Source organism: Dryobates pubescens, chromosome 13, assembly GCF_014839835.1.
Source record: "Dryobates pubescens isolate bDryPub1 chromosome 13, bDryPub1.pri, whole genome shotgun sequence".
Lineage (NCBI taxonomy): Eukaryota > Metazoa > Chordata > Aves > Piciformes > Picidae > Dryobates > Dryobates pubescens.
The window spans coordinates 13,311,340-13,335,192 of NC_071624.1; the positions used below are offsets into that span (position 1 = coordinate 13,311,340).

Sequence of the window (23,853 nt, forward strand, 5' to 3'; positions counted from 1 at the left end):
GATTAAAACATTTAGGCATACACTTAGTGACCCCACATTTTATTTATTAAATAATTAACTGTGTGTCAAATTTTAGCCACATAACCCACAAATAAAGGAAAAACACCACCATATATGAACAAGTAGTTTTCTACAGTATTAAACCGACAGATTATGTTCTTGTCCAGTAAGCACCAAGAGAGTTTACTGAGGGAAAGTAAAGTGCTTCAGCAGAAGCTGGGCAGAGACAAGTTAACAGCTACTGAAGAAGCTTTCCTCCACTGAGACTGAGGTCACCAAGGACAAAATAGAATGCTGATCCAACAGCACTGTTTCCATGAAAACAACTGCTAATGGGAAACAGGGGGTTGGTGTCTCTGGTCAGGTTTTAAAAAAGAGGCATAAAAAAATACGGAGCTCAGTAAAGGGATTTCATGGCAGAGCCATGGAGGAGAGCTTGCTTTAATTGGGCAGCAACCTTCAACAGCACAACAATTCATCACTAACAAAAACAAACAAGTGTTTCACTACACTTACACAGACAACACATTTTTTTCTTAGCTTGTTCTGGGACTCTCACCCAGCTGTTTACATACCTAAACCATTCTCATTAACAGAAGCTGTATCAGACTCTGTCATTCCATCCATAAGAACAGCATCTTCATCAGTCCTTCGCCGGCGTGACCTCCTGCGACGGTTACTACTGTGGTGAGATTCACTGGCATCCGTATCCACTGTCTGGTCTGACTCTGTGTTATCCAGCAGGCTGTATGGGTTGCTGTCTGGATCCTTCAGCACTAAAACAAAGTCATTTCCATTTAAGATACTAAATATATATTATTACATATTAAACATAATTTAATTCCCAGGGTGACTTACATCTGCATTTGTACATTTCAAAAGCCAAAGCAACCTTACAAAAGGTGAAACCCACAGAACTACAGGATTTATGATTTTGTACTGGCTCCTCTCTGACTAATCTAATGGCTCTTGCATTATTTCCATTGCAAAGATTTCCAAGGTGACATTCAAAGAGCTTTTACTCAAAGCTGTGTAGAGACCTTTCACTTTAGAGCAGCATGGCACTTTTTGACAGTTACAGTCCTATCAATTAGCACAGTCAAAGTCTGGAAAAGTAACCTCCGTTCCATGACTTCTTTTCCCATTCTGTATCTTAATGTAAACTTAACTCAGAAGGCGGGTAACGTGCCAAAGCATTCCAGACTTTGATAATATGATGATCTGTGTGTGTAGCAGAGGAAGGAAATGAAGATCCTTGTGAGCAGAAGATAAGCCAATAGAAATCTAACAAGAAGCTATCACACACACCCTGACTGAAATCCCAGCCAGTTAAGACTATCATGTAAAAATGGAGTAGTTCAGAATAGTAACAGGTTGGAGAGAAATTGCCAGGAGCAAGAACTAACTTCAAAACACATTTCAAATATAGTACCAGAGCTAATGGATGACTTTCCACCACGAGGTCCACCACGCCCACGACCTCCAGATACACTACGTCCTCGCCCTCCAGGACGTCGTCTATTATCACGCTGATGTCTTTCTCTGTCATCCTCTCCTGCCAAGGACCAGTCACTAAGTTCATCTTTTCTCTCAGACTCTGTTTCAGAGGGATTAGAGAGCTCAGAGTTTGTACCTTGTATGAAAAGGAAAAGAAAATTGGAAATTAATATGAAATTTGGGAGTATGCTCTGGTTTCAGGAATCTTCTGCACAGCATGGCTGGTTAGATACAAGATAGGTGTGTGTGTGTAGATATATATACACACACACAAGTTAATGATTTATAAAAATATATAAATGAAAATAAAATTTTGTATTATACACTCTCATTTATAAAAACAAGTGCACATATAAAATACAGAATACAAGTTACCTGAGTTTCCAAGATTCTCAACCTAAGCTTGTTCGTAATGACCTGCATGATAAGGGCTCAAAGATTTCCCACACTGTAATTTATGTACATGGATAAATCAAGGATTAAACAGCATTTCCTCTCTTTGTGTATTCACTGCAAGCATTTGGTGCAGTTTCTAGGCAACTTCTCTGAAATTCCCAAGGACAACTTTGCCACCTTATAGCTGATGGCTGTTGCTAAGCAACCTCTTCTGGCTGTTGTAAAGCTACTCAAACAATTTAACTGTTTATACTAAATAGCATCCATAATATCTCACCATCTCTGAGCTAACCCAACCCACACAGCTTTTTACTACTTGAAAATTTAACACCTACTATTTATTTTAAACAGCCAGAAACCCTCCCTACTAATCATTCTGGAATAAAGAGATTTAGATCCATATGGTTTTAACAGGCAATTCTTGCCATACTGGGGGTACAAACCCCACAACAGTAAGTTTTCCAAATAAAAGTGGGTTTGTATGTAAAATATTTGTATATAAACCAGCTGAACAACTTTCATGACAGTTTAGTCAAACAATTTGTTGTGAAATAGTAAAATCTGAAGTTACAAACGCTAGCATTGCCATCAGAATGAGCCTGAACAACAGGGCATGATCCTGGAAGCTACAGCCAGCGGCTGTAAAATCCAAAAGAATCACAAGTGTCTGGTTTTGTATACAACCAGGAGTGATTTATTGTATTGAATAACTGGGTATTTCCCCACATTCAGTGGGGCACCTACATTTCTTTGTCTATATTCAAATGGAGACCATCTCCATTTGGGAGCTGCTGCTAAATGCAAAGGAGATGTGCATGCCTCTAGGGAACTGACTAGCACTTTCTTGTTAATTTAAAACATGCATCAGCATACCTCACTACCTTGTGCTGAACGAATCCAGTTTAATTGCTATCTACAAATTAAACAATACAATGGGGGGACTTTTTACTGGCTCAGTTTCAAATTAGTTTGGTTTACTTTTCAAGAAATACATTTGTAAGATAGCCATGATGGCAGACAAGCATGTTTCATTCCTCCTCAATCAAAACAGATGGTGCTCATGCCAGATTTCTTTTTTACCTTGGGTCTCCTGAGGAGTATCTGTAGCTCTATTTACCACCTTTGTATGAAGTCATTACTACTGTTGAATGATGTGAACTTACCAGACTTCGGTTTTGCAATGTAAAGCTTTATCAAGCATGTAAATCTAATGGGGTGTTTTGTGCTACGTGAACAACAGAATGGCAATTCTGAATTTCATACCCTGCCTTCACTCAGCTATGCTGAATGCTTGAGACAGTGATGGATACAGAAGTATCTTGACAACTTGTTTGCAGCAGATGCTCAAGAAAACTCACCATAACCAGACGTGTAATTGGGGCCTCTGCGGCCTCTGCCTCTTCCGCTGTAGGACCTGGAGCCCTGCACTGAGGAGAGGGTGCTCTCATCCGTTGTGTAACCCTTCTCCTTTTCAGGAACTCTGGCAGAAGAAGGTCTGAAACCCATCCCGATCTGACGCAGCTGTTCATCAATCTGGAGCCTTTCCAGTCTTAATTGTTCTACCTCCTACGTAACAAACAAAAAACCCTTGCTGACGAAGAAATGGTCTTTTCCTTCACAAAATGCTATCATACATCAGTCACCTTAAAATACAGCATTCCTGTGGGAGAATGAACATCACCTTGAAGGTGACTGCAATCAACAGAATTCAAGCATGAGTTCTGCAGAGTTGTGGAAGAAGTCTAAACCCTTTCTCTCAAATCACCGTGCAGACTGTTATTACCCTCTTAACCACACTTCACCACATATATTCTAGTCACATTTTAAAAGAGTAAACTGACAAAGTAACAAGATTCAAATTAACTCTGCATTTCTAAGTCAACACCGCCATTCCACACAAAGCCCACTAATTTGATAATTGTTCTAATACTACACAGTATTAGTGTGCTACTATCAAGATATTCCCCTGTACCCCAACAGAGCATTAACAATAGAACACCAAGAGACAAAAACCTTCATATTGCTTCCCTACTACCATTTAAATAGGTGTTCTCTACAGTACATTCCTTTCAACACCAACAGTTCTAAGTAACCACAGTAATGGATATAAAGGCCTATGTGACACCTAAGAGCAAGGAGGTGCCACTAAACCTTTTATCTCAATATACAGAGGAAAAGTTTATCAACTACATATCCCACCAAACTGATTGCAAAAACTCCTGTTACTTCAGCTGAAGTTTCTACTTCAGGTTCCTCCTTCTGCAATCCACTTACCTTTAGATATGCAATGTGGTATTCTAGAAGGACTTGGACATTGCCAATGCTTTCTTTAGTACCAACAAACACAAACGGTACCATGCCCTACAGAAACACAACGTCAGATCTTATTTTCAGAAAGAACATGATCATCCAAACAAAGCCTTCTGTTGAAATTTTATCAATCTGTTTACATTACAAAAGTTAGATAAACAAGCAGAGACAGGAACTCAGTTGTGGGCTGCAAAGATGCACTTGAAATAATTCAGACTGGGGTGAGGTTCAAGATTTCTATGTTATGGACCTAAAACCATCCAGCTTTCCCAACAGCCTGACATACAGTGTTTGTATTCCTCTCCATGTAACGCTGTTGCTGTGGGTTTATCACAGTAGATGTGTAGAAGTATCCACAGTTTACCAAGAAGCATCAAGTGGTTAATTAAATCAATTTTACTACATGAAGCACCATTAGAAGTTATCTTATTCTCATATTTGAAATACATGAGCACTGTTAACACTGAGAATCCCAAATCAGCCATGCAGCTAAAGCACATAGAGGAGAAAGGTTCAAAGAACCAAACAGATTTGCTTCATCAGCAACAAAAGACATCTTTTTTTCAATTGTTTCATGTAAAATTTAGTCCAAGATGCCAGCCTGAAACAACCCAAATCTTTAAAAGCTCTCTATATACAGACATATCTCTACAGCCAGAAAAAAAATTTAATAATAAATACTGTCTTTGTTAAAAAATAACTCCATGAACATCTATCCTAGAAAGCCACCCATGCTTTTTTGAGCATGGACATCACCACTGTTTCAGAGTGGCCATGAAAAAGAAGGGTGCACAGGCCGCAAACACTGTATTTATAAACTGCGTAACGATGCCAAGGTGAAAAGTGAGCCCATTCTGATGCCACACAGCAGCACTTGAACTGATTTCAGTCAGGCCCTACAAATTCCCATTTTCTGCATGTATTTTTCTATGCATTCTTTGCCAAGAAATTAAACATCACTGCTTTTGCAAACAAAAACCTCATCACAGGAAGAATAAAGTACTTACATCTTCACGGGGCAGTTTATTTTCATTATCTCCTTCAATTCTCACCCTGACGACTCCAGACTTGTCTACAATCTCCTGAATGACTTTTCCATTTTTTCCAATAACTTTTCCTTCAGAGGGTAAGAATGGTTAATTTTGCATCCATGTGCAAAACACTTTCAACAGGCTTCTTGATATTTTAAGTCTCTTGATGTTTTAAGTCACGTATAACATAATTGTAACAACCACCTGACTCTTCTCTACTGTACTTGGAAATAAAGTTTTCTCCTACTCCAGAGGCACCAAAAAAACCCCAAAACCCAAGAAACACCCCCCCCCAATGTGCCACAAGAAGTGAAAACTTCCCAAACTATATATATATATATATATGTATACACACAATAAGTACTGATGAAGTTCACTGCTACACAAAAGCTTCAAACAGAAGCAGACTAAGAGTAAAATGACACAAAAATCTTGCAAATGCCTAGTTTAGATTTATACATCAAGACCTGTTTTAGGTTTATACATGTCTTCACCTGTTCCCTCATATCTTTCCTGACATTCTGACAAGGACATGTACTTTACAGAAGTAAAAAAAAAAACCCAACCAACCTGATTGTTTTCTGAAAGCTAATTTTGCCTCTACACCAAACGTGAGTGACACCCATACTTCCCTTATTACCTTTACAGTATTTGAGATCGTGCATGGGTCTAAACCAAAAGGTTCTTCAGAACTTGTGTGTTTAAAGCTCAAAAAAGTGACTCTTCTGCCTTACTAACAGATTTTATCTCTAACTGATGTGGAAACATTTCTTCAATCTGGCACTTAAAAACATTCAAATGAAAGGAGGGCAGAACCTGTGAGAACAGGGTCTAACCATCAAAGGGTGTGACAGTTCTCCACAAGGTATTCTTTACAGCAGATACCAGCATGATACAAAGTGCAAAAAGCAATAAAAAACTGTTTCCTTTCCTCAACATTCTGAAGAGCTCAGCAGGTTTGCTGGGGTTTTTTTGTCTTAAAAAAGCATGCTACAACTAATAACTCTGTATGTCTACAATTTCAATTAGCACAGTGTTCCTGTTATTACTGCTAAAATAAGCCAGACTTATTATAGTGTTTGGCATTTTTCTATGGCTAATGGTTAGCCAGTATTTGGGAACATCTTCGGTCCCAAGGAGTCTCAACAGTTGAGGATGGCAGTTCAGCAGATGGCACTCTTCCATCTGGTACAGAAAGAGATGCACTGGACACAGTGGGGGATCTTCCGTTTGAGTCATTAACGATCATGATGGTGGTCTTAACTTGGATGTCTTCATAGAGTGTAGCTAAATACCTCTCTGCTTACATACATGACCACAGGCACTCTGGGCAAGATGTCTGCCTGGCAGTGTAGTTGCTCAAAAGTAGCACTTTCAGTGAAATGCATTACTATTAGTGCCATGATTGTAATAAGGCTATATTCACACTAGTGAATGTCATCCAGAGCTCTCAAAACCTTTATTTAGCCAAGTTCCCTGGTGCACCTAGGTCTGCTCAATGAGATTATGGAAAAAAAAACCAAAAATATCTTCATGTACAAAATAATCAGCTGAATGTTCAAACAAGCCTTAACATCAACAGAATTATCAAGTTGCCTCAGAAACAATTTGCAGAGATACTGTTTAAAAACCCAAACAATAAAAGGCTACATCTTAACTCGCCCAAGTTATAAAACCTTCAAAGTCTTATTTTCAGGAGTTTCACATGAATCATTTAAATTATATAGTCTACCACAGGCAAGATCTAAGCCTAAACCATAGGAGGCTAACCTCACCTTTAGGTAGCTTATGATACAGAAGCTTCCATAATATGCATTTACAAGTTCTGGGAAGCTACATTTCATAAAGCTGAAAGATGGAAAAAAGCCCATTTCTAGACTGAGGATGAGACTAACAAGCACTGCTGGTTTATAGAGCTGCTCAACACCACCCAACCACCACCTCTGACACATCTAAACCCAGGAGGGAGCAGTAACATGAGAACTGCCTTGCATCACTGCTGCGTCTCAGGTGCAGTACTCCCACACTGCATTCTGGGATCCAGTTTACACACTATTAAGCGGTCAGTATAACAAACCACGTTCTACTACAATTTGAACTTGAAATATTACCACTGAATTAGATGGCACAAGTCTGTAATCAAACCATTTTAAGGGTTAAAATCCTGACAATGTATTTATTCAGTAACATATGTAATTCCATAGTAATTCCCTGATACACACAGCTGTAAAAGATTCATCACTTTCTACTTCAAGGGAGAAATCAAGTATTGAACTGGCAGTAAATCCACTCTGCACAGTCATGCTGATCAGGCTCCCTTTCCCCAAGTTTTAGCAGTATTACATACCAACAAGATTTCTGGGAACTTGAATAAAATCCTCCACAAATTCCAAGTAACTTCTGGCCTTTTTTACTGCATCGGCAGTCTGGAAATGAATTAAAAAAACAACATATAAAAACGGAGCTGACTCACGAATGCAAGATGTCAAGAGCAAAACCTTGCTGAAACAGCTACAAGTTTAACAAATATCAAGCTGATTTTCCAAAAGAGAGAAACAGTGAGACAAAGTTAACCTAGTTTTGACCTAAATGTCAAAGAAACTATCGAGTGAAATGGCCAGTGACAAAATGCAGCAGCAAGGCAACCCATCAGTAATAAACAAAGCAACAAAGCAAGACATTTTAAAGTATCATCTGCAACCTTCCACTAGTAAGCCCCAGACATAAAATATCTTTAAGATATGTCTTGGAAGTACTTTCTGGTAGACAATAATCAGGGAAAAAAAAAAAACAAACAGATTAATTTTGTTCTCTCTCCCCAGAAACAGACAATTTTCAACTCTGGAGTCTATTTATTAAAAAAACCCCTAAATTAATAATCAAAGTGAGAGTTACTACAAAGATTCTGTGCTTAAAAGAAACAAATCTGTAACAGGTCCTACCAGCATTCACAGAAACTTGCAAGAATATTATGTTAAAAGCAACTTTGGATCCTGTATTTGATGTCACCTGACTTTGCAGTGGATGAGTAGGTAGTTGTATGGCTATGGGCAAAACTATAGTTTCATCTTCATGTTTCCCTCTGAGCTGCTCTGGAAGTATCCATTTTTTCTCCACAGAAACTGTACTACCATCAATATTGTCAAAGATATAAATTTATTTCACAGTTTTAAACTTAATTTTTAACATGTAACAGACCATTTCATTGCCCAGAGGACCACATGTAGAAAAAATAGTGGAGAAATTGAATTTTCAGCTCTTTTTTGTCTCCTGACATTATCTAAGTAATATGTCTCCTGATAAAGGTAAGACAGTTCCAAGGCTGAAGCACAAGCTCTCCAAAGAACTTTACAGGCTCACTGTAAGCAGTGACTGATTGGCTTTACAGCCAGGTGTACTGATTTTTCAAAAAAGCATGAAATAAAGAGCTGTTGGAAGCTCTCCCCTCAAGGAAGTTTCTGTTCTCTTACTCAGCATTCAAGAAAATGGAAGGAAAATCAGAGTACCAGAGAACCCTTCTTGTAACAGATTTTGCAGGCACATCTGAGAAAAAAACAAGTGCAAATACACAAATCCTCAGTGAATACACACTGCCCAGGTGACAAAAGCAGCTATTCCTCCAGCTATGTGCACTCACAAGGTTTGCCCACCACGCAACCAACTCAGCTGTACCTTCAGGAAAGGGACTCACTGCAGAAAGGCTGGGCAGCTATGTTCAGCACACAGTGCTCTGAATTCTAGAGCAATTTGGCAGTGGTTGGGCAAATTGGTGATTCAAAAGAGCAACAGCACTGCAGAAAGGTACAGAAGCAAACACACACAGTGTACCAAGCCTCTTAGAAATGGCTCCACTTAAAGGAGTTACTCTGTTTTCTCTACAAAAATGAATTAATAACTAAGCCTGAGTAACTAGCACCTTCAAACTGTCTTGTAACAGCCGGCAAATGACGCTAGGGCAACCTGAATTCTACAGTGAAGCAGTGGACCACACTAAGGAATCTGTCCTAATCAAATCACCTCTACATTGCAAGCAGTACAGCCAGGGCACCTCCTAGAATGCTGGTTGCTGGCCACAGCCCATCTACAATGTTTTCCAGCAAAGAACAGTGTCTTTGGTTAGCAGGGAGCTCTCCTAAAGCTTTATTATTGAATGACAAATCAACTGTTAGTTGAGGCTATACAGATGCCGAAACAAGAAACAAAGCTTCAAGTTAGCAATTAGAATTAAGTACCAAAAAATGTCATGACAGCTTTTGAGCAGTTTTCATTTTACACTAATGCCTCAGCCCTTTCATCCATCATTTTTAAGGCAACACATGAAATAAGACTACCTGCATCATTCAGATTAAAGAAGTGCTAGAAAAACAGAACCCTTACATACCTCTACTCCTGGCAGAGGTCAGAATGATGGCAAGAAAAACAAGGGTGAACTGGATTTCATGATAATGAAACAAGCAAGAAAGCATGCAAAGCAGATGAACAGGAAGTCATACTGCTGCATACTCACAGCAACTGATAAAACAGTACAAACTTCAACACTCACTAGTAATTTTTCCATCTTCAATGAACTATCAATAGGACACAATTAACTAAAATCCGTGCAATGTCCTGCCTCTGAAGTGTGTTATCAATTCCCTCCCAAATAAAGATGAAGGAACAGTGACTGCTCCACAGCAGCAGTCAGGATAAGAAAACAAACTGCTGCCAGTAACTGCAGCATACCCATATGCATATCTCCACTTGGCCACGAGCACTCAGAACTTTTACGCAAGTACAACCTGTATGACTCATTCACACCCAACAGGAGATAGCACATAAAGCCAATCTGGACAATGTATTCTCACTTCCTCAGTTGGTAATTTCTCTCTCTAAAAATGGATGTGGATTAAAGACCTGAAAGAATTCCAGTTGCTAGTAGGTACCTTTCTGGCTTTGAATTACCACCTACATGTCCACTGAGGCTCTGGTAACTTCACATAGTAGCTCGTACTATCAAGACACGTGTACATTACTTGAAGAGTCTAATGGAAAGATTCAGTGGAGTATTTATCTAAACTCAGCATTATACCTTCCATTTTTGCAGCAGGAGACTTCCACCTGAATGCGAAACAGGAACCCTAAGGCTGCAGGCTTAAGGGAAAATGTTTTGTAACACAGTTGCTAACATCTATCTACGTGCTGGCAGAGGGCACTCCGGTTACAAAAGGTGGATGTGCCTCAAGAGTCTGACACCAGTTTCTGAAACAAGGTTTTAAAAGACTTTTAGACTTTTCCAAATGGATGATACAAAACTACCCTGGGATTAATCTGAAAAACCTTATCGTCATGCAGATAAAGGCAAAGTCTTCCCGAGTTATGGCAGGGAACTATGCTTTATCCACTAGGATGCAAATCTTTTCACAAAAAAAAAAGATGTGCTCCAAAGCTTCAAAGGGAAAAATGAGTAACAGTCTCCTGAAAAAGCTGAGATTGATGGGTCTTGTTACCTTTCTACTCAAGGGAATGGTCATCACACAGTTAAATATCTTTAAAACATGGTGTAAGAACGAAGAAACTCAAGCGTTAAGAACTGCACACCAACTGAATAGAACTCAATTTCACCAGTAAGGAAGGTCTAAGAAAAGCTTTTCTGTTTCTGATAAGGCTCTTCCTCCATGGGAGGCAAAAGATTTTAAAAGCAGGGATAGCTACTCACTGTCCAACTCTGAAGTTCACAGCACTATGGTCTCCATAACAGGTATCACAAGGGAAGGTTCAGGCAGAAGGGAAAGGGTCCTGGAATTGAAGTGGTGTTGACCAGACAAGGAGAAGCACGAAGAGCAGCCCAGCCCATACAGTTTAGCTTCCCTCTGATCATATGGCTTTCCAGTGCTCTTTAAAATGCATCTCACTCTTCCTTCCCTCAGAGATTCCAGCCCTGAGCCACACTGGTCTTTTGTCTTTATGCAAAATGTTATCTATGGGAGACCCTCTGACCCTGACTACAATGTCAGGGACACTGGATCGCTATTCCCATACGTATCACAGTCCAAAATTGTCTGCCTGTGCATTCAGCCATTAGGGCCTGGCTGCTTGCCAACTTCTGTTGCAGAGAGGCAAAAGGAGTAGACAAGAATACCCAGATGCCAAAGCCTTCATCATGTGGAACATTTAGGTTGCCTGGCTTTTTTAGGAGCAGCTATCACTTCCAGGAAGGACAAGGCTGGATGTGTCTAAAAGCATTATTAGGGGGCATCTGGCATTTATCATCACTGCAGCACAGTACTGTAAGAGGCTGGTGACTGTCACCACCTTTCCACACATTTCAGCATCACACCATTTGCATTAAAGAGACAGAAGCTGGAATACACTACACATTCTACTGTGTTTAAACTCATCCGAGTCTTCTTCATGAACTGCGAGATGTTATTATCCGATAGTACTAGACCAGAGAAGGATCTGCTGCCATGCTGATACCCTGGAGGACTCTACAGTTTCAAAAAAACCCAAAAAAGACAACACAGAACTTCAGAGATCCTGAAGAGTACAGAAGAGACTCCTCCTCCCAACAGTATCAACTTCATCTGATGCTTGGATCACAACCAGGTTCTACTCCTGACATGCATGGAGCACAGTTCAAGACCATCAATTCCCAAAGCAGCAGATGACCAAGGATTTGTAAAAGCATTAACACTAGAGACTCAGGTGTGACTGACACCTGGAGAGTCAGTAACATGGGATAAAAAACCCACAAGAAATCTTCTGACAGGACCCTGGTGACAGCAGCATCTTTGTCACTACTCTTCTGTCACCCAAATGGATTTTGATTTTGTCCAAAGACCAACTATCTTTCAAGGCACTTGTGAGATTTAAAGCACATCAGGTTAAGAGTCACACAAATGGAATTAACTTGGAACAAGCCAGTACTTGCCAAAGCCAGCACTAAATTGCCAAAAGGATTAGAAGCAGCAGATACAGGATTTAATGTATTTGGCTATGTCATAGAATCTTAGAATGGTCTGTGTTGGAAGGGACCTCCAAAGGTCATCTAGTCCAACTCCCTCTGCAGTAAGGCAAGTAAGAGGTCAGAGGAACAGACACCACACAGCAAAACACACATGAACTAGAAAGAAGGGAAAGGGAGAACCAACAAGAACAGCATATACAATCTGGAGGAAAAAAATAATTAAAAAGAATCTATGATGAAGTAAAATAGCAGCAAATGGTATTTCTCTTGGGTTGACCAAGATGAACAGTGCAGTTAGAATTTGTGCATCAGCACATGGAGTTAGGATAGAACACATCTTAGGGATGTCACATTCAAGCAATGTGGTACCAACTGCTGTCATGTGAACATGCACATAGCCACTCAAGCAACTACTCAGCTATTTCCAGTTCTCAATTCTGGGTACAGCTCTCACCACTGAAAGCAGATGCAGTGAAACACTCATCAGATTCATACAAAGCTCCCACTTACCTCTCCATAGATTCTGAAAGTACCAGTATCCTCTTCAAGTTCAATGGCAGTAACTCCTGGAACCTTTCTGGCTTGTTGTATGTTACTACCATGTGTTCCTATAGCAAGTCCCATTAAATCTTCTCGGACTACAAACTCCTCATGAAATGCTGCAGCAAGCTGTTTTGTGCACTGAAGGGAAAAGAAAGTAAGACTCATCCACATGCATACAACCTCACGTACAGTGATGTGCTCAGTTTCAGGCAGTAAGAACTACATGGCTTACCTCTAAGTGTTTTGTAGCTTCTTCATTTCTTGACATAAGCATAAGTTTGGTACGAATGCTGCGCAGATGCATGTCACTCAGTATATTCACTCTCTTCACTGTTGCTTCACTGGCAGACTACAGAAGAGAAAGAACATTCAGTTTCCATTTTTAAGCAAATCCACATTTAAAGAATAAATCAGAAACCTACTTAAACTAATAAAGATGAATTTCCAGAACATATGTGGCCATTATTCTTACTCAAACAAGGCATGAGAAATTCAGCACCAGCTCTGGACACCAACAATTTTCTGTTGCTTCTTAGTGCACATTTTATACTAAAGATTTTGTTGCAGGTTATACAGAGTCACTCTTTCTCCATGATGTCCTCCAAACATTAAATATCAATCTACTATAGACATCTTTGTCACTCACAGTCTGAATGACAGAACTAAGGAAATAAGCAAGGAAAGCAGTTCTGGAGAGTGAGGATCAAGTGGATAATACTAAGTAAACAGAACTGTGAAGAAAAACTAATGCTGGGAAAAGTCTATGTAATAGAGAAAACCACCACAGAGGCATCAAAGTGAACAAGTCAATGGCTATGATAGAATAGAATAGACCAGGTTGGAAGAGACCTTCAAGATCATCACGTCCAACCTATCAACCAATCCAACCCACCTAAACAACTAACCCATGGCACCGAGCACCCCATCAAGTCTCCTCCTGAAAACCTCCAATGACAGCGACTCCACCACCTCCCCAGGCAGCCCATTCCAATGGGCAATCACTCTCTCTGTATAGAACTTCTTCCTAACATCCAACTTAAACCTCCCCTGGCGCAGCCTGAGACTGTGTCCTCTTGTTCTGGTACTGGCTGCCTGATGAACTGGTGCAATTCAGTACCTGTAGCCCCTCCAAAGGTCTAACCCCAGAGTAAGCTTAAATGCACCTACATATATTAAATCTCTCACAGTTTACACAGTTTGACAAGTGAAACTGTTTTCCATACAAATACACAAGCTGGCTATGTGCTTCCCATAAATAATATACTGATCATTCATGCAACATCTACAAAGAGAGTAAGTTACCAGTATTATTAGTTGAGCAGTTTCAGCATGGTAAAAAATACGACATGCTCCCACAGCTTTCTTGAAATCTTTATGTGCATTTTCATTAGCACACCTAAGGAGACAAAAATGATTGCCATTTCAATAAGCTGCATCAAAACAGAACGTGATGCATCACGGGCAGAACCAAGGACGTTTCAAAGTAGTTTATCAAAAAGACTGCTCAGAAACTGGAAAAATTCCCATTCTCCTTAACATGGTTCTACAGCTTGTTTCTCTGTGGACTCTACACCCACGATGGTCCATTGGCAAGTCTCAGTACTGGGGGCCTGTTGTGAGCGCATGATCTTTAAAGAGCTAAAGCAAGACTTGAAGCTCCCATCTCAGAACTCATTTTTTTTGTCCCCACCCCAAAAGCTCAAGCAGGGCCCCCAGTCAGCAGTTTCTAAACAAGCTACTGCAGCAATAGCCACCCATGGACCTGTAAATTTGCCTCTAACATTTATGGCAAGTGGGATTTCCGCCCCCAGACACAGCAAACGCCTTAGTGAGAAGGCGTAGAGCTACTCACGCGTCTCTCAGATCTTCGGGAACATCCACGGTGCACTTGAAGAAGGTGTTCTTTTTGACAGTTTTGTTCTGGTTCACAGGTCGGAGTCGTTCGTAAGTGACAATCTCATTGTAAGTGGCATCACAAGCAGCATATTCAATGACATAAAACTACGGAAGAATTATTTTTCAAGCGGTAGTTTCAGTAAGGAACAACGGCACAGCAACAGTACCAGCGCCACCGAGAAGTACAACGTATGAACATACAGTCCGAAACATAAATCTGAGTTGATGTGCTACATTTCTACACAAATGAGCCTGGACATACTTCAGTAACCACCTGACTCCTCAGTGAAGTCACAGCACTCTTATCAATGTGATTTCAGTACCCCACATCTTTGGTTAATTCTTCTCATGACCATCCCTCTTCAAAAACCTACTTCAGCTCAAGTTTCAAAATTCAAACTGTTTCCTGGATCTCTAATTCTCGAAAAATCCCTAATAGAGAATAAATCATAACTCATTTTTCACAGAGGTATCTGCTCTGAAATAGTCAAGAAGAAGGAAAAAAGGCAAACTACCTGTGAACCATGCAAGAGCACAATAAAAATGGATAGACATTATCCCAAGTTTTGGAATGCAAGAGAACTAAGAAGATTTAAGTTACTAATAATCTCCCCCTACACTACCAATAATCCATCCAACACATGCAAGTATAAAGAAGCTTGTGTGCACAGCATCCTTGAATCTGGGCTTTGTGTTAGGGATATAGCCATCTCCTACCTCCCCTTCTACCTGTATGCTATTTAGGAGTGCACTTTCTCCTCTTCCTCCCTCAAAGTTGAAATCTGCTTTTGCCAACACACAATTTTCTCAAGTATCAGGAAACAGTAAATCACTAAGGTTGTGACATACTTCTCCACAGGCTGTTTTACAATTTCATGGTTTAAGTTTAGCTTAGGTATCCTCCTAATCACAGCTGCTTTGAAACAAACTCTGGTGGTAACAATGAAAAATAAATACTAAATAGGTAATTAAATTTAAGACAACTAACACTATATGCTTCAAAAAAATAAACCCAATCAAATCCTACAGTTAAAGGTAATTCTGATCAGAATCAGAACAATCACAAAACTAACTATCCTTAGATTCACTGGATGTTTGTGAACTTTGCATTTACTTTTTTGGGGGGAAAAAAAAAAAATGTTAGAGACTATACAACAGTTAAAGCTGAACTATGAGGGGTTTTAGGAGGGACAATTCCCTAAAATAACTATACTTGATAATGTTGTATACAAAGATACCAGCCACGTGAGGATGAAAAATCTGGGGGTTTTTCCTGATAAAAATACTGAACCCCCCCAAATGAATGAAACTGAATGTAAATTCAGAACTAAGCATTTTAGGACTTCTTTTTGAAACAAGCAGCACAGCAAGGTAACACACAGGAAAACTCCAAACTTCTGTGACATATTTCAGTCAGTTTGTCTCTTCTTTTTTTTTTTCCTTAATAAACTGTTTAATCACAAGGACTAAGATAAAGACTCTTTGGTAACTGTTTACCACCTTGCCCTTACAGAGCTCAATAGCAGATACTTTTTGTGGACAGTTTTTAAACAGTGTCAGAAATGGGACTATTTTATTCTCACCCCTATTTCCTTTGCTTTCAGGAATATACAGTAGAAGCATCTTGTTAAAGCTAAATTTTCTTGATGTCATTTCACAAAATGAAGCTCTACTGAAATGGTACCAGACACTGACATAGCTCTATCCACTTAAGTGTCTGAATCTGCCAGTTACTTTACAGCTGTAACTATCAAGGGTCAACAGAAAAATACAAACTTGACATATGCAAAAAAGTAAAGCAACTGATGTCTTTCCACTACACTTAGGAGAAGTACACCAAAAAAACCCCTAGCAACACCAATAGCTACAGCATGCTTAATTTGTGGAGTTTAAACACTAGCTTTAACCAGAGGTTAAGTGAAATGCACTGCTTTACTGATTTTTTTAGCACCAAGTTCAGTTCACAAAGTAGGTTTATTAGAAGTCCTGTCCTTGTGTGTGCATACAGTCTTCCAGCAATTAACTATAAATAAGGGAGGTGACTTGCTCAGCTATAAAAACATGACCCTCAGTTGTATAGTGCAGCATGGGTCACTCCAAAGGGATCTCAACTTAGAAATCTGGTCTGTCATGTTTTTGTGCTGGTAGTACTTTAGTCATAGTTCTGCCATCAAAAGGACCTTTCATATTTACTTGAAATAAATTAATATCATTAAATCAGTAGGTTTTGAAATAATTTACCTCTCCCTTCATCATCCGAACTTTTGCCAGCCACCAGCCACAAGGTTCTTGGTCATTTGCTCTAGAATAAACCTGAAAATGAAAGCAGTAAGAAACACTGACAGCACTCACAGACAATTCATTTGCACATATAATAAAGAAAGAACATCCCAAATGTCCTCATTTTCATTAAACTGGAACAGCATGCTACATGAAAGCCATTTTTGTATAAAACATGCAGGCACGTGGGGCTTCTTAAACAAATTACTATTGTTTTGTAGTACAAGGATTGTGAACAGATTCCCTTTGCCTGATGATTCTTTGTTACTGACAAGTGAAAAATAATTTCTAAAGGAAGACAAAACCTTGTCTCAATGCTTATCTGGGGACAACTCCTCACTAAATTCAAACACTGTCTTCACACTGAAGTTCACACAGAAGGACCTCCACAGCTAAGTTATCTGCTTCATTGCTGGCTTATTTGATATACCCAGGACTACTGAAGTGAACCCAGTCAACACATGACTGTATTCCACATTTAACTACAGCTACCAAGTTAATGCAAGATTAGATATAGAAAAGAGAACTGCTGAAGTTTACTCCTTATACACTTCTGGCAGGCCAAAGTCATTTGCACATACAATAAACAACAAATTTTGCAACAGCAAGGATGGAGAAACCAATTTTTCACATTTAGCCTCTAAAAAAATGCAACAAATAGCATGCATTTCAAATAAAGTGACACAACCCCCCAGCACCTATACTACATTGTCTCTTAAATTACTAGCCAGACACTATACAGCTATCCTAAAGAAACTCATTAATTTGATTTTAAGGACAAAAGAAAAATCAAAAGTAGTAAATACTGCATTACTAGAAATTCTGCAATGAGATGGGAACAGAACATGCATGTCTTGATTTCCTGGTTTAACATACCACTTCTAATTAATACCATTTCTCTGTGAAACAGTGTAATTCACACAATTTCCTCCCAGATTGTACCAGACATTTCATCTGGATTAAAACTACTGTTATTGGAAGAGCTCTATTACCTCTTCCTATCAAGAGATTTCCAATTACATTCCAGATCCAAAATGAAAATTACCTGGTCTTGGCTGTAATTCTGAAACATTTTCAGCTATTTTAAGATTTACATTTTGAGAAAGTTCCAGTGGTAGCTCTTTCAGCAAACTGGAATGTCATGGAAAGCCTAATAAATCCATTACTAGAGACAAGGTCCATTTAAAATCTTCTGTTTGGTAATGCACTTGCAATCATCATCACTGCCTTGAACAGACATCAGTTACAGATGAGGACAGTTCACTAGGATAAACGCACCTCCACTTCATCTCCTTCACCAATTTCTTTCTTGATATCAGGGGGTGGCGGTAATCTGACTTCATTAAAGGGTACCTGGCGCTCTGGTTGCCAACTGAAAGTTGAAGAGACATCACACATTATTTCTAGAATTTTCCTGTTGCTTTTTCAGTTTTAGACTGAGTTTAGGCAGAGTGAGTTTTTACTAACCAAGTCTGTATCTTCAGCTAGAAAGGAAACCTTATAAGCACAGGAACAAAATAATCCCGTCAGACAAAAATAGCATCTGAGAGGATATTTCATGACAAAACACTATTTAAATTAACTGAGATTTTTGATTTGATTGGGTTCACTTAATGGCTTCCATAAAAACCCAATAAAAACAATAATCAGATGATGCACTTAAATTTCTGCTGTTCAAGTTATAAAGCCTTTAGAGATGTAAGCCTGTGTTTGCAGTCCACCATGGGATTCATTCATTTCTTCACCTCATACTTAACATTTCAATTGTTACCATCAATGTTGCGAGCGTGCCGGGAAAACACAACTCCATTAACAACAACATCTCTACCTACAAATTTAAACACTCCTTAAAAAGTGCCTGGAAAACAGACTCAGTTCAAACCATACCTTTGTATTTGCTTATCTATTAGCACTATGCACATGAAAGTAAAATTTTATCTTCTTGTACAGAAAGGCTATTTATTTTACCATAGCTGGCTCCACAAAGCATTTTAGTTGTAGAATATATTTTAGGCACATTTTACTGAGACTACTGGAACATTTCACATCCTCTATGCTCTCCTCAAATTCCTTTTCCTTCTACTCTTGAGTGTGTCACAAAAAAAACCCATCAGCTGCTTCTCATTCTTTTCATCAGAAACCAAATTGAAGACTCTACACAGGTTGAAATAAAACCAGGGAGAAAAAAAACCCACAGTAACTCATCCCCCCAAAATTAACTTAGAATATCTGAAGGATTTTGATACCTGTCAAAGCAGTCCCATCATTTATGCCTATCTTAAAGCTCACAAGTACAGAATCAATGTGTAAAAATAAGGATTCCTCCAAATAATGCATTTTGCTGACTCCTAATACATGCAGAGAGAGCTGCCTAAGTGAGTAGAACAAGTTTCAGATCTAAAGGCAAAGAGCACTTCTGTAACTTTCTGTATGACTTCTGTTTTCTGAGGTGACAGCTTTGGCTCAAGTACCTCACTTAATAAAGATGTGAGGTATCCACACAGCTTTGCTCTAGCCATTATTATACACTTCACAGGGGAACTTTTAAAACAAGAAAATGTCAAAGATCACATTTGGGTATTTTTTAATGTAACTGTGGAGAAGGGGACAGAAGGCTCAGTTCTGAGAATATAAGGGGTCAAAGTTTTGATGGCACAAAGTCCAAAATTAGAGCATCTCACTTGTCAAAGTAAAGCAGTATGTTTCAAGAAATTACTTACAACTGGCTACAAATTTCCTACTTCGATGATCTGATAAAATTGCTACTTTACAGTCAGAAGGATTACTGAAATACCTGCCACAAACTACAAAAAAGGGAGGTGCCTGCTTCTCACAATGAGGAAGACTTTCAGTATGGCTACTTCAAATTCCAGCAGGCCAATATGACCGTGCACCTCCAGATCCAGTTTTCTGTCTTACAGAGTAATAAAGATTCTCTGTTCATTCTTCACCTCCAAGAAAATGTCTCTTAAAAAAAGTAAGGACATCTGCCCAGAGATTACTTCTTGCTACGGCCACAAAACCCTCAGCACCACTCTGTGCTAATACACCAATTTTGGGAACCTTACAATAGCTGTAAATAAAGACTGGTTAACAATAGCAGAAAATGCAAACTGACAGCATAGAGCACCTTTAGGGAAGTAAATGTTTTAACTTCATTAGTGCTCATCACTATCACAACTAAATGATGCATTTGGGACAGGGTGCTCTTGCCAGCGTTAGATCTACCAAAGCCTTTATGAATTTAACTAAGTAAAGAAGGTAATAATTTATCAGCTTTATATCACAGAATAATTTGTCTAGAAATGTATATTCACTTCCTGACAAAACCTATTTTTGGTCAACATTCAACATATGTTGTAGGCCATCCTTTTTGGAACGTGGCTACTGTTGCCAGACTTTCTATAAAACACATGGATGATATGGATGCTAAACACTAGAAATGTGTTTGCCAGCCATCAGACCCCTGCTGTGAACCACAAGCACCTTATGGTTGCTTCCTTTCTGTCGTGAAAGTATATGCTGTGAAAGCAAAGAGCCTCCTGCCTTCAAGAAAAGTAATACATATATTGAATAAAAAACTGCAGACTTGCCACATCTCAGACCACGGATAGAATGAAGGACCCTATTTGATTTTCTCTTTGCTGGGGTTTGGGGTGGGGGGGTATGAAAACCTAGAAGATGGTAACTTCCATAACCACCTCAACCTTAGTACAAATTATAGTTGCCATCACATCTTTTTCATAGGAGGACTAGAAAACACAGGTTAGAAAGAAGCAACAAGTTGACTTTGCAGGGTAAATGCTAGGGTTACCACTTTTTTCTTCCTCTCTAGGATTCATTTTTACACATCTATATGCATACACACATACATGTACACCCATAGACACTCTAGGGTTATATATTCAGGACTATAAAATCATGTTTATAAACACACAATTCCACACTCCCTAGTATTACCTTTATTACCCAGCAATCTTTCTTGAAGAAAGGCTGAAAGACTGATCTACATGTTGGTGCTGGCAGAGTTTAGTAATAATTTTCAGATCAAAAGCTGATGCAATTTTTAAGCTCTCCACCTACCAACTGGTAGGGAAATAAAAACAAGGATGTAACTCCCAGAGTATCATAAATTATCCCTGGAATCTCCCAGGTAATCCATGGTGTTATCAGCATGAATGCTGAACAAAGAGTATTCTTTTGTACTTTACGATCCTGTGGATTATCTTTAACTTGCCACTACAAGTCCCCGGTAGCACTGCCATGTTTATGTATTATATAAAGTGGGTCTGGTGGATGAATCTCTTCCACTACAACTCAGTCTTCAGGCTGGATATCTATGCATATTTATTTCCTTACTAGTTAAGAAGGAAAGTCGATCACCATCAGGACACTTCTATCTCTCTCTTTCTGATTGAAAACACTGCTCAGCACTCCTCAGACTAGACACAGAACTGTTTATTTACTAGAAATATGTTGGTGTTTTCCATCTTTTTCTACTTTAAGAGCATTGGACCTCTATCACTATTTTAATTAAATTTGGCTGTCACATCTATGGGCATCACTAAAGAGAACAAAAAAGGTAAAAGGACTGTGTAACTGATGAGCTGAATTCTGACACAGCCATTCAAGAAGGTGGTTCACAGAGACTGAACAAAACAGTGAGCCTGTACTGCTAGAACTACATACCTACCTTCCCAATGACATCTACTTCCTTTTAATGTCAAAATAAACTACACCCACCATAATCACAAAACTGAAACAACAGACTAATACTGGAATGACATTTTTTCCCCCCCTTTTTTTAGAAAGCAAACTACTTACTTGTTTTCAAATACAACTGTGAGCGAGTCCTCATGAACATCTTTGATAAATCCCTAAAACAAAAATATTTTTGTTAGAAGAATGCAAGCAAAATCAAAACAAGGCACCAACTTCTAGGCAGCCTGTAAGAGCAGACCACCACCAATGCTTCAGTTTAGGAAAGTTCCAAGGCACTATCCCACTGTTCCCATGAGGCTGCTGATATTCTTAGTTGGCTATTCTAAGAAATACACTGCACAAGGACTGTTTCAACGGACTGCTCAAGCTGGCACACTTGCAACCGAGAAGTTACTGCCAGAGTTCATTATTTTATCTACAGGTGTGTCCAACTGTTTTACAGGAACAAAAGGACAGAGATACAGGCCAAGGGCATTTCATCCAACTCACAATACGACATCAAATAGCTGCATGGAGCACTATTTGCTTTATAGGTGTTTTTCTCAACACAAAACTGAATCCCAGACAACCATCACGTAGAACAAGGCAAGAGCAAGCTTGGATGAAACTTGGCAATACAGACTGCCACAGAACTAGTTACAGTATCATGTTTCAAGCACCAAAATAGGGACTGTATGAGGCCAAATACTTGTAGGACCTCACAGGGAGCGGGGAAATAAGTAAGTAATATTTCAGGTGGTTTTGTGTCACATTGTTCACAGATACAGTTGTATTTAAGTATCCAAACAAATTAAGTCCCTGCATCTATCTCTTAGTTAAGGAAGGCAGGCATATTGCATAAAAAAAACAGATAAAAGGACAAATACCACCTTTCAGAATACTCCTGCCTTTACTATAATCTGCTATTTGCCCAAGCAGAGGAGGTCAAGGATGAAGCTGCAGGGTTTTTTTTAAAGTGTAAGAAGTTCCATAGCTATGTTAAGAGAAATTCCAGGAAATCTGCTGAATGGATTATATACACTTAAGAAACCACCAGCTGAGAAGGATGAAGTATCTATCAACTGTGCAAGGAGCAACCAGCCCACAGAGGTATTATGTGTCAGGCTCAAGGGAAGATAAATTTTGACACAGGAGATCCCTCAACATAACGAGGGACAGCAAAGGAGTCCACACTGACAGCTGGTTGCAAGGGACTACATAAACACATCTCCTTTACCCAAACTCCTACTTGGGCAGTGCTGTGAAGACATTTATTCAAAACCTGCTATTCTGCTTCCTCAACTTCACCCCAAACCATCTGGTTCCAGCACAAAGCATACAGGTAACCCTGCACAAAGCAGGTCACCAGAAATTACCTACTAAAATAAACCCTTTCAAAGGCTATTCTGCCACTGCAAAGGAAGGCAGGCAAACCTCCTTCTTTGAAAGGTATGCAGCTGAAGCAGGTAGCAATAAATACACCATGAATCAGGAACTTTTCCATGCCAAGGAAGTTTCTGGACAGGTAACCAGGAGAGGAATACTGAAGTCATGTCTGCTTAAAGATGCAAAAAGCATGCAAAATTTTATTGCTTGAAGTATGTATTAGCTAACAATAGAGTTAAAGCTGAACTTTTACTACCAGTGTCCCCCTCAAACATGCCCTAATATGGGGAAGAATTAACACAGCCTAAAGTGCAAGAAAGAAGAGTTGTTCTACTACAAGTCAGTCAAGCAAAACAACCAAATCACAGCACTGTACCTCAAGTTCATGCAATCCAACATCTGCTGAGTGACAGCTTATCAACAGAAAGCAGTATTCAGAGAAAGAGACTTAACTCTCTACTATGGACAGCCACTTATCTGCATTCCAAGAGACTGTGATTCAAAACTAGTCTTTGCCTCATTATGCTGCTGTAATTCACAGCTGAGCCTTACCTCTTATTTACATTATTACATGCTTTCACAGTACTCAGCTAGGGTAGAGACATACATATTTCATTCCTCAGGTCATACTAAATTAGACAAAAATTTTGCAGATCTGAATTCAGTTACCTTTGCTAAAAAAACAGAACTTCAGGATCAAGAGATTCAAAATCAGCTCCCATGAAACACCTGAAAAGCATTCACAACTCTGTCCTGCAGAGTTTAATAAATCCTGAATCCACTGACTAGCTGCAGGTTTCATTAATGAGACAAAAGAAAAAAAGGAAGCCCAACTACATTGACTTTCCAGTACTTCAGACAATGTAG

At 39.2% G+C, this 23,853-nt stretch overlaps 1 protein-coding gene across 2 annotated transcripts in view; it reads right to left on the reverse strand.

Moving 5' to 3' along the window:
- The window catches only part of FXR1 (FMR1 autosomal homolog 1), a 36,369-nt gene that overhangs the window by 4,770 nt on the left and 7,746 nt on the right, over window positions 1-23,853 (reverse strand). For both annotated transcript variants that reach the window (XM_054166160.1, XM_054166161.1), the window contains exons 2-14: window positions 21,724-21,776; window positions 18,178-18,271; window positions 16,861-16,932; window positions 14,576-14,724; window positions 14,026-14,119; window positions 12,956-13,072; window positions 12,691-12,861; window positions 7,582-7,660; window positions 5,211-5,320; window positions 4,168-4,254; window positions 3,252-3,459; window positions 1,433-1,633; window positions 576-776 (exon numbers count right to left, since the gene is read on the reverse strand). In XM_054166160.1, the coding sequence (XP_054022135.1) occupies window positions 576-776; window positions 1,433-1,633; window positions 3,252-3,459; window positions 4,168-4,254; window positions 5,211-5,320; window positions 7,582-7,660; window positions 12,691-12,861; window positions 12,956-13,072; window positions 14,026-14,119; window positions 14,576-14,724; window positions 16,861-16,932; window positions 18,178-18,271; window positions 21,724-21,776 (1,636 nt within the window). The remainder of the gene's footprint in view (window positions 1-575; window positions 777-1,432; window positions 1,634-3,251; window positions 3,460-4,167; window positions 4,255-5,210; window positions 5,321-7,581; window positions 7,661-12,690; window positions 12,862-12,955; window positions 13,073-14,025; window positions 14,120-14,575; window positions 14,725-16,860; window positions 16,933-18,177; window positions 18,272-21,723; window positions 21,777-23,853) is intronic.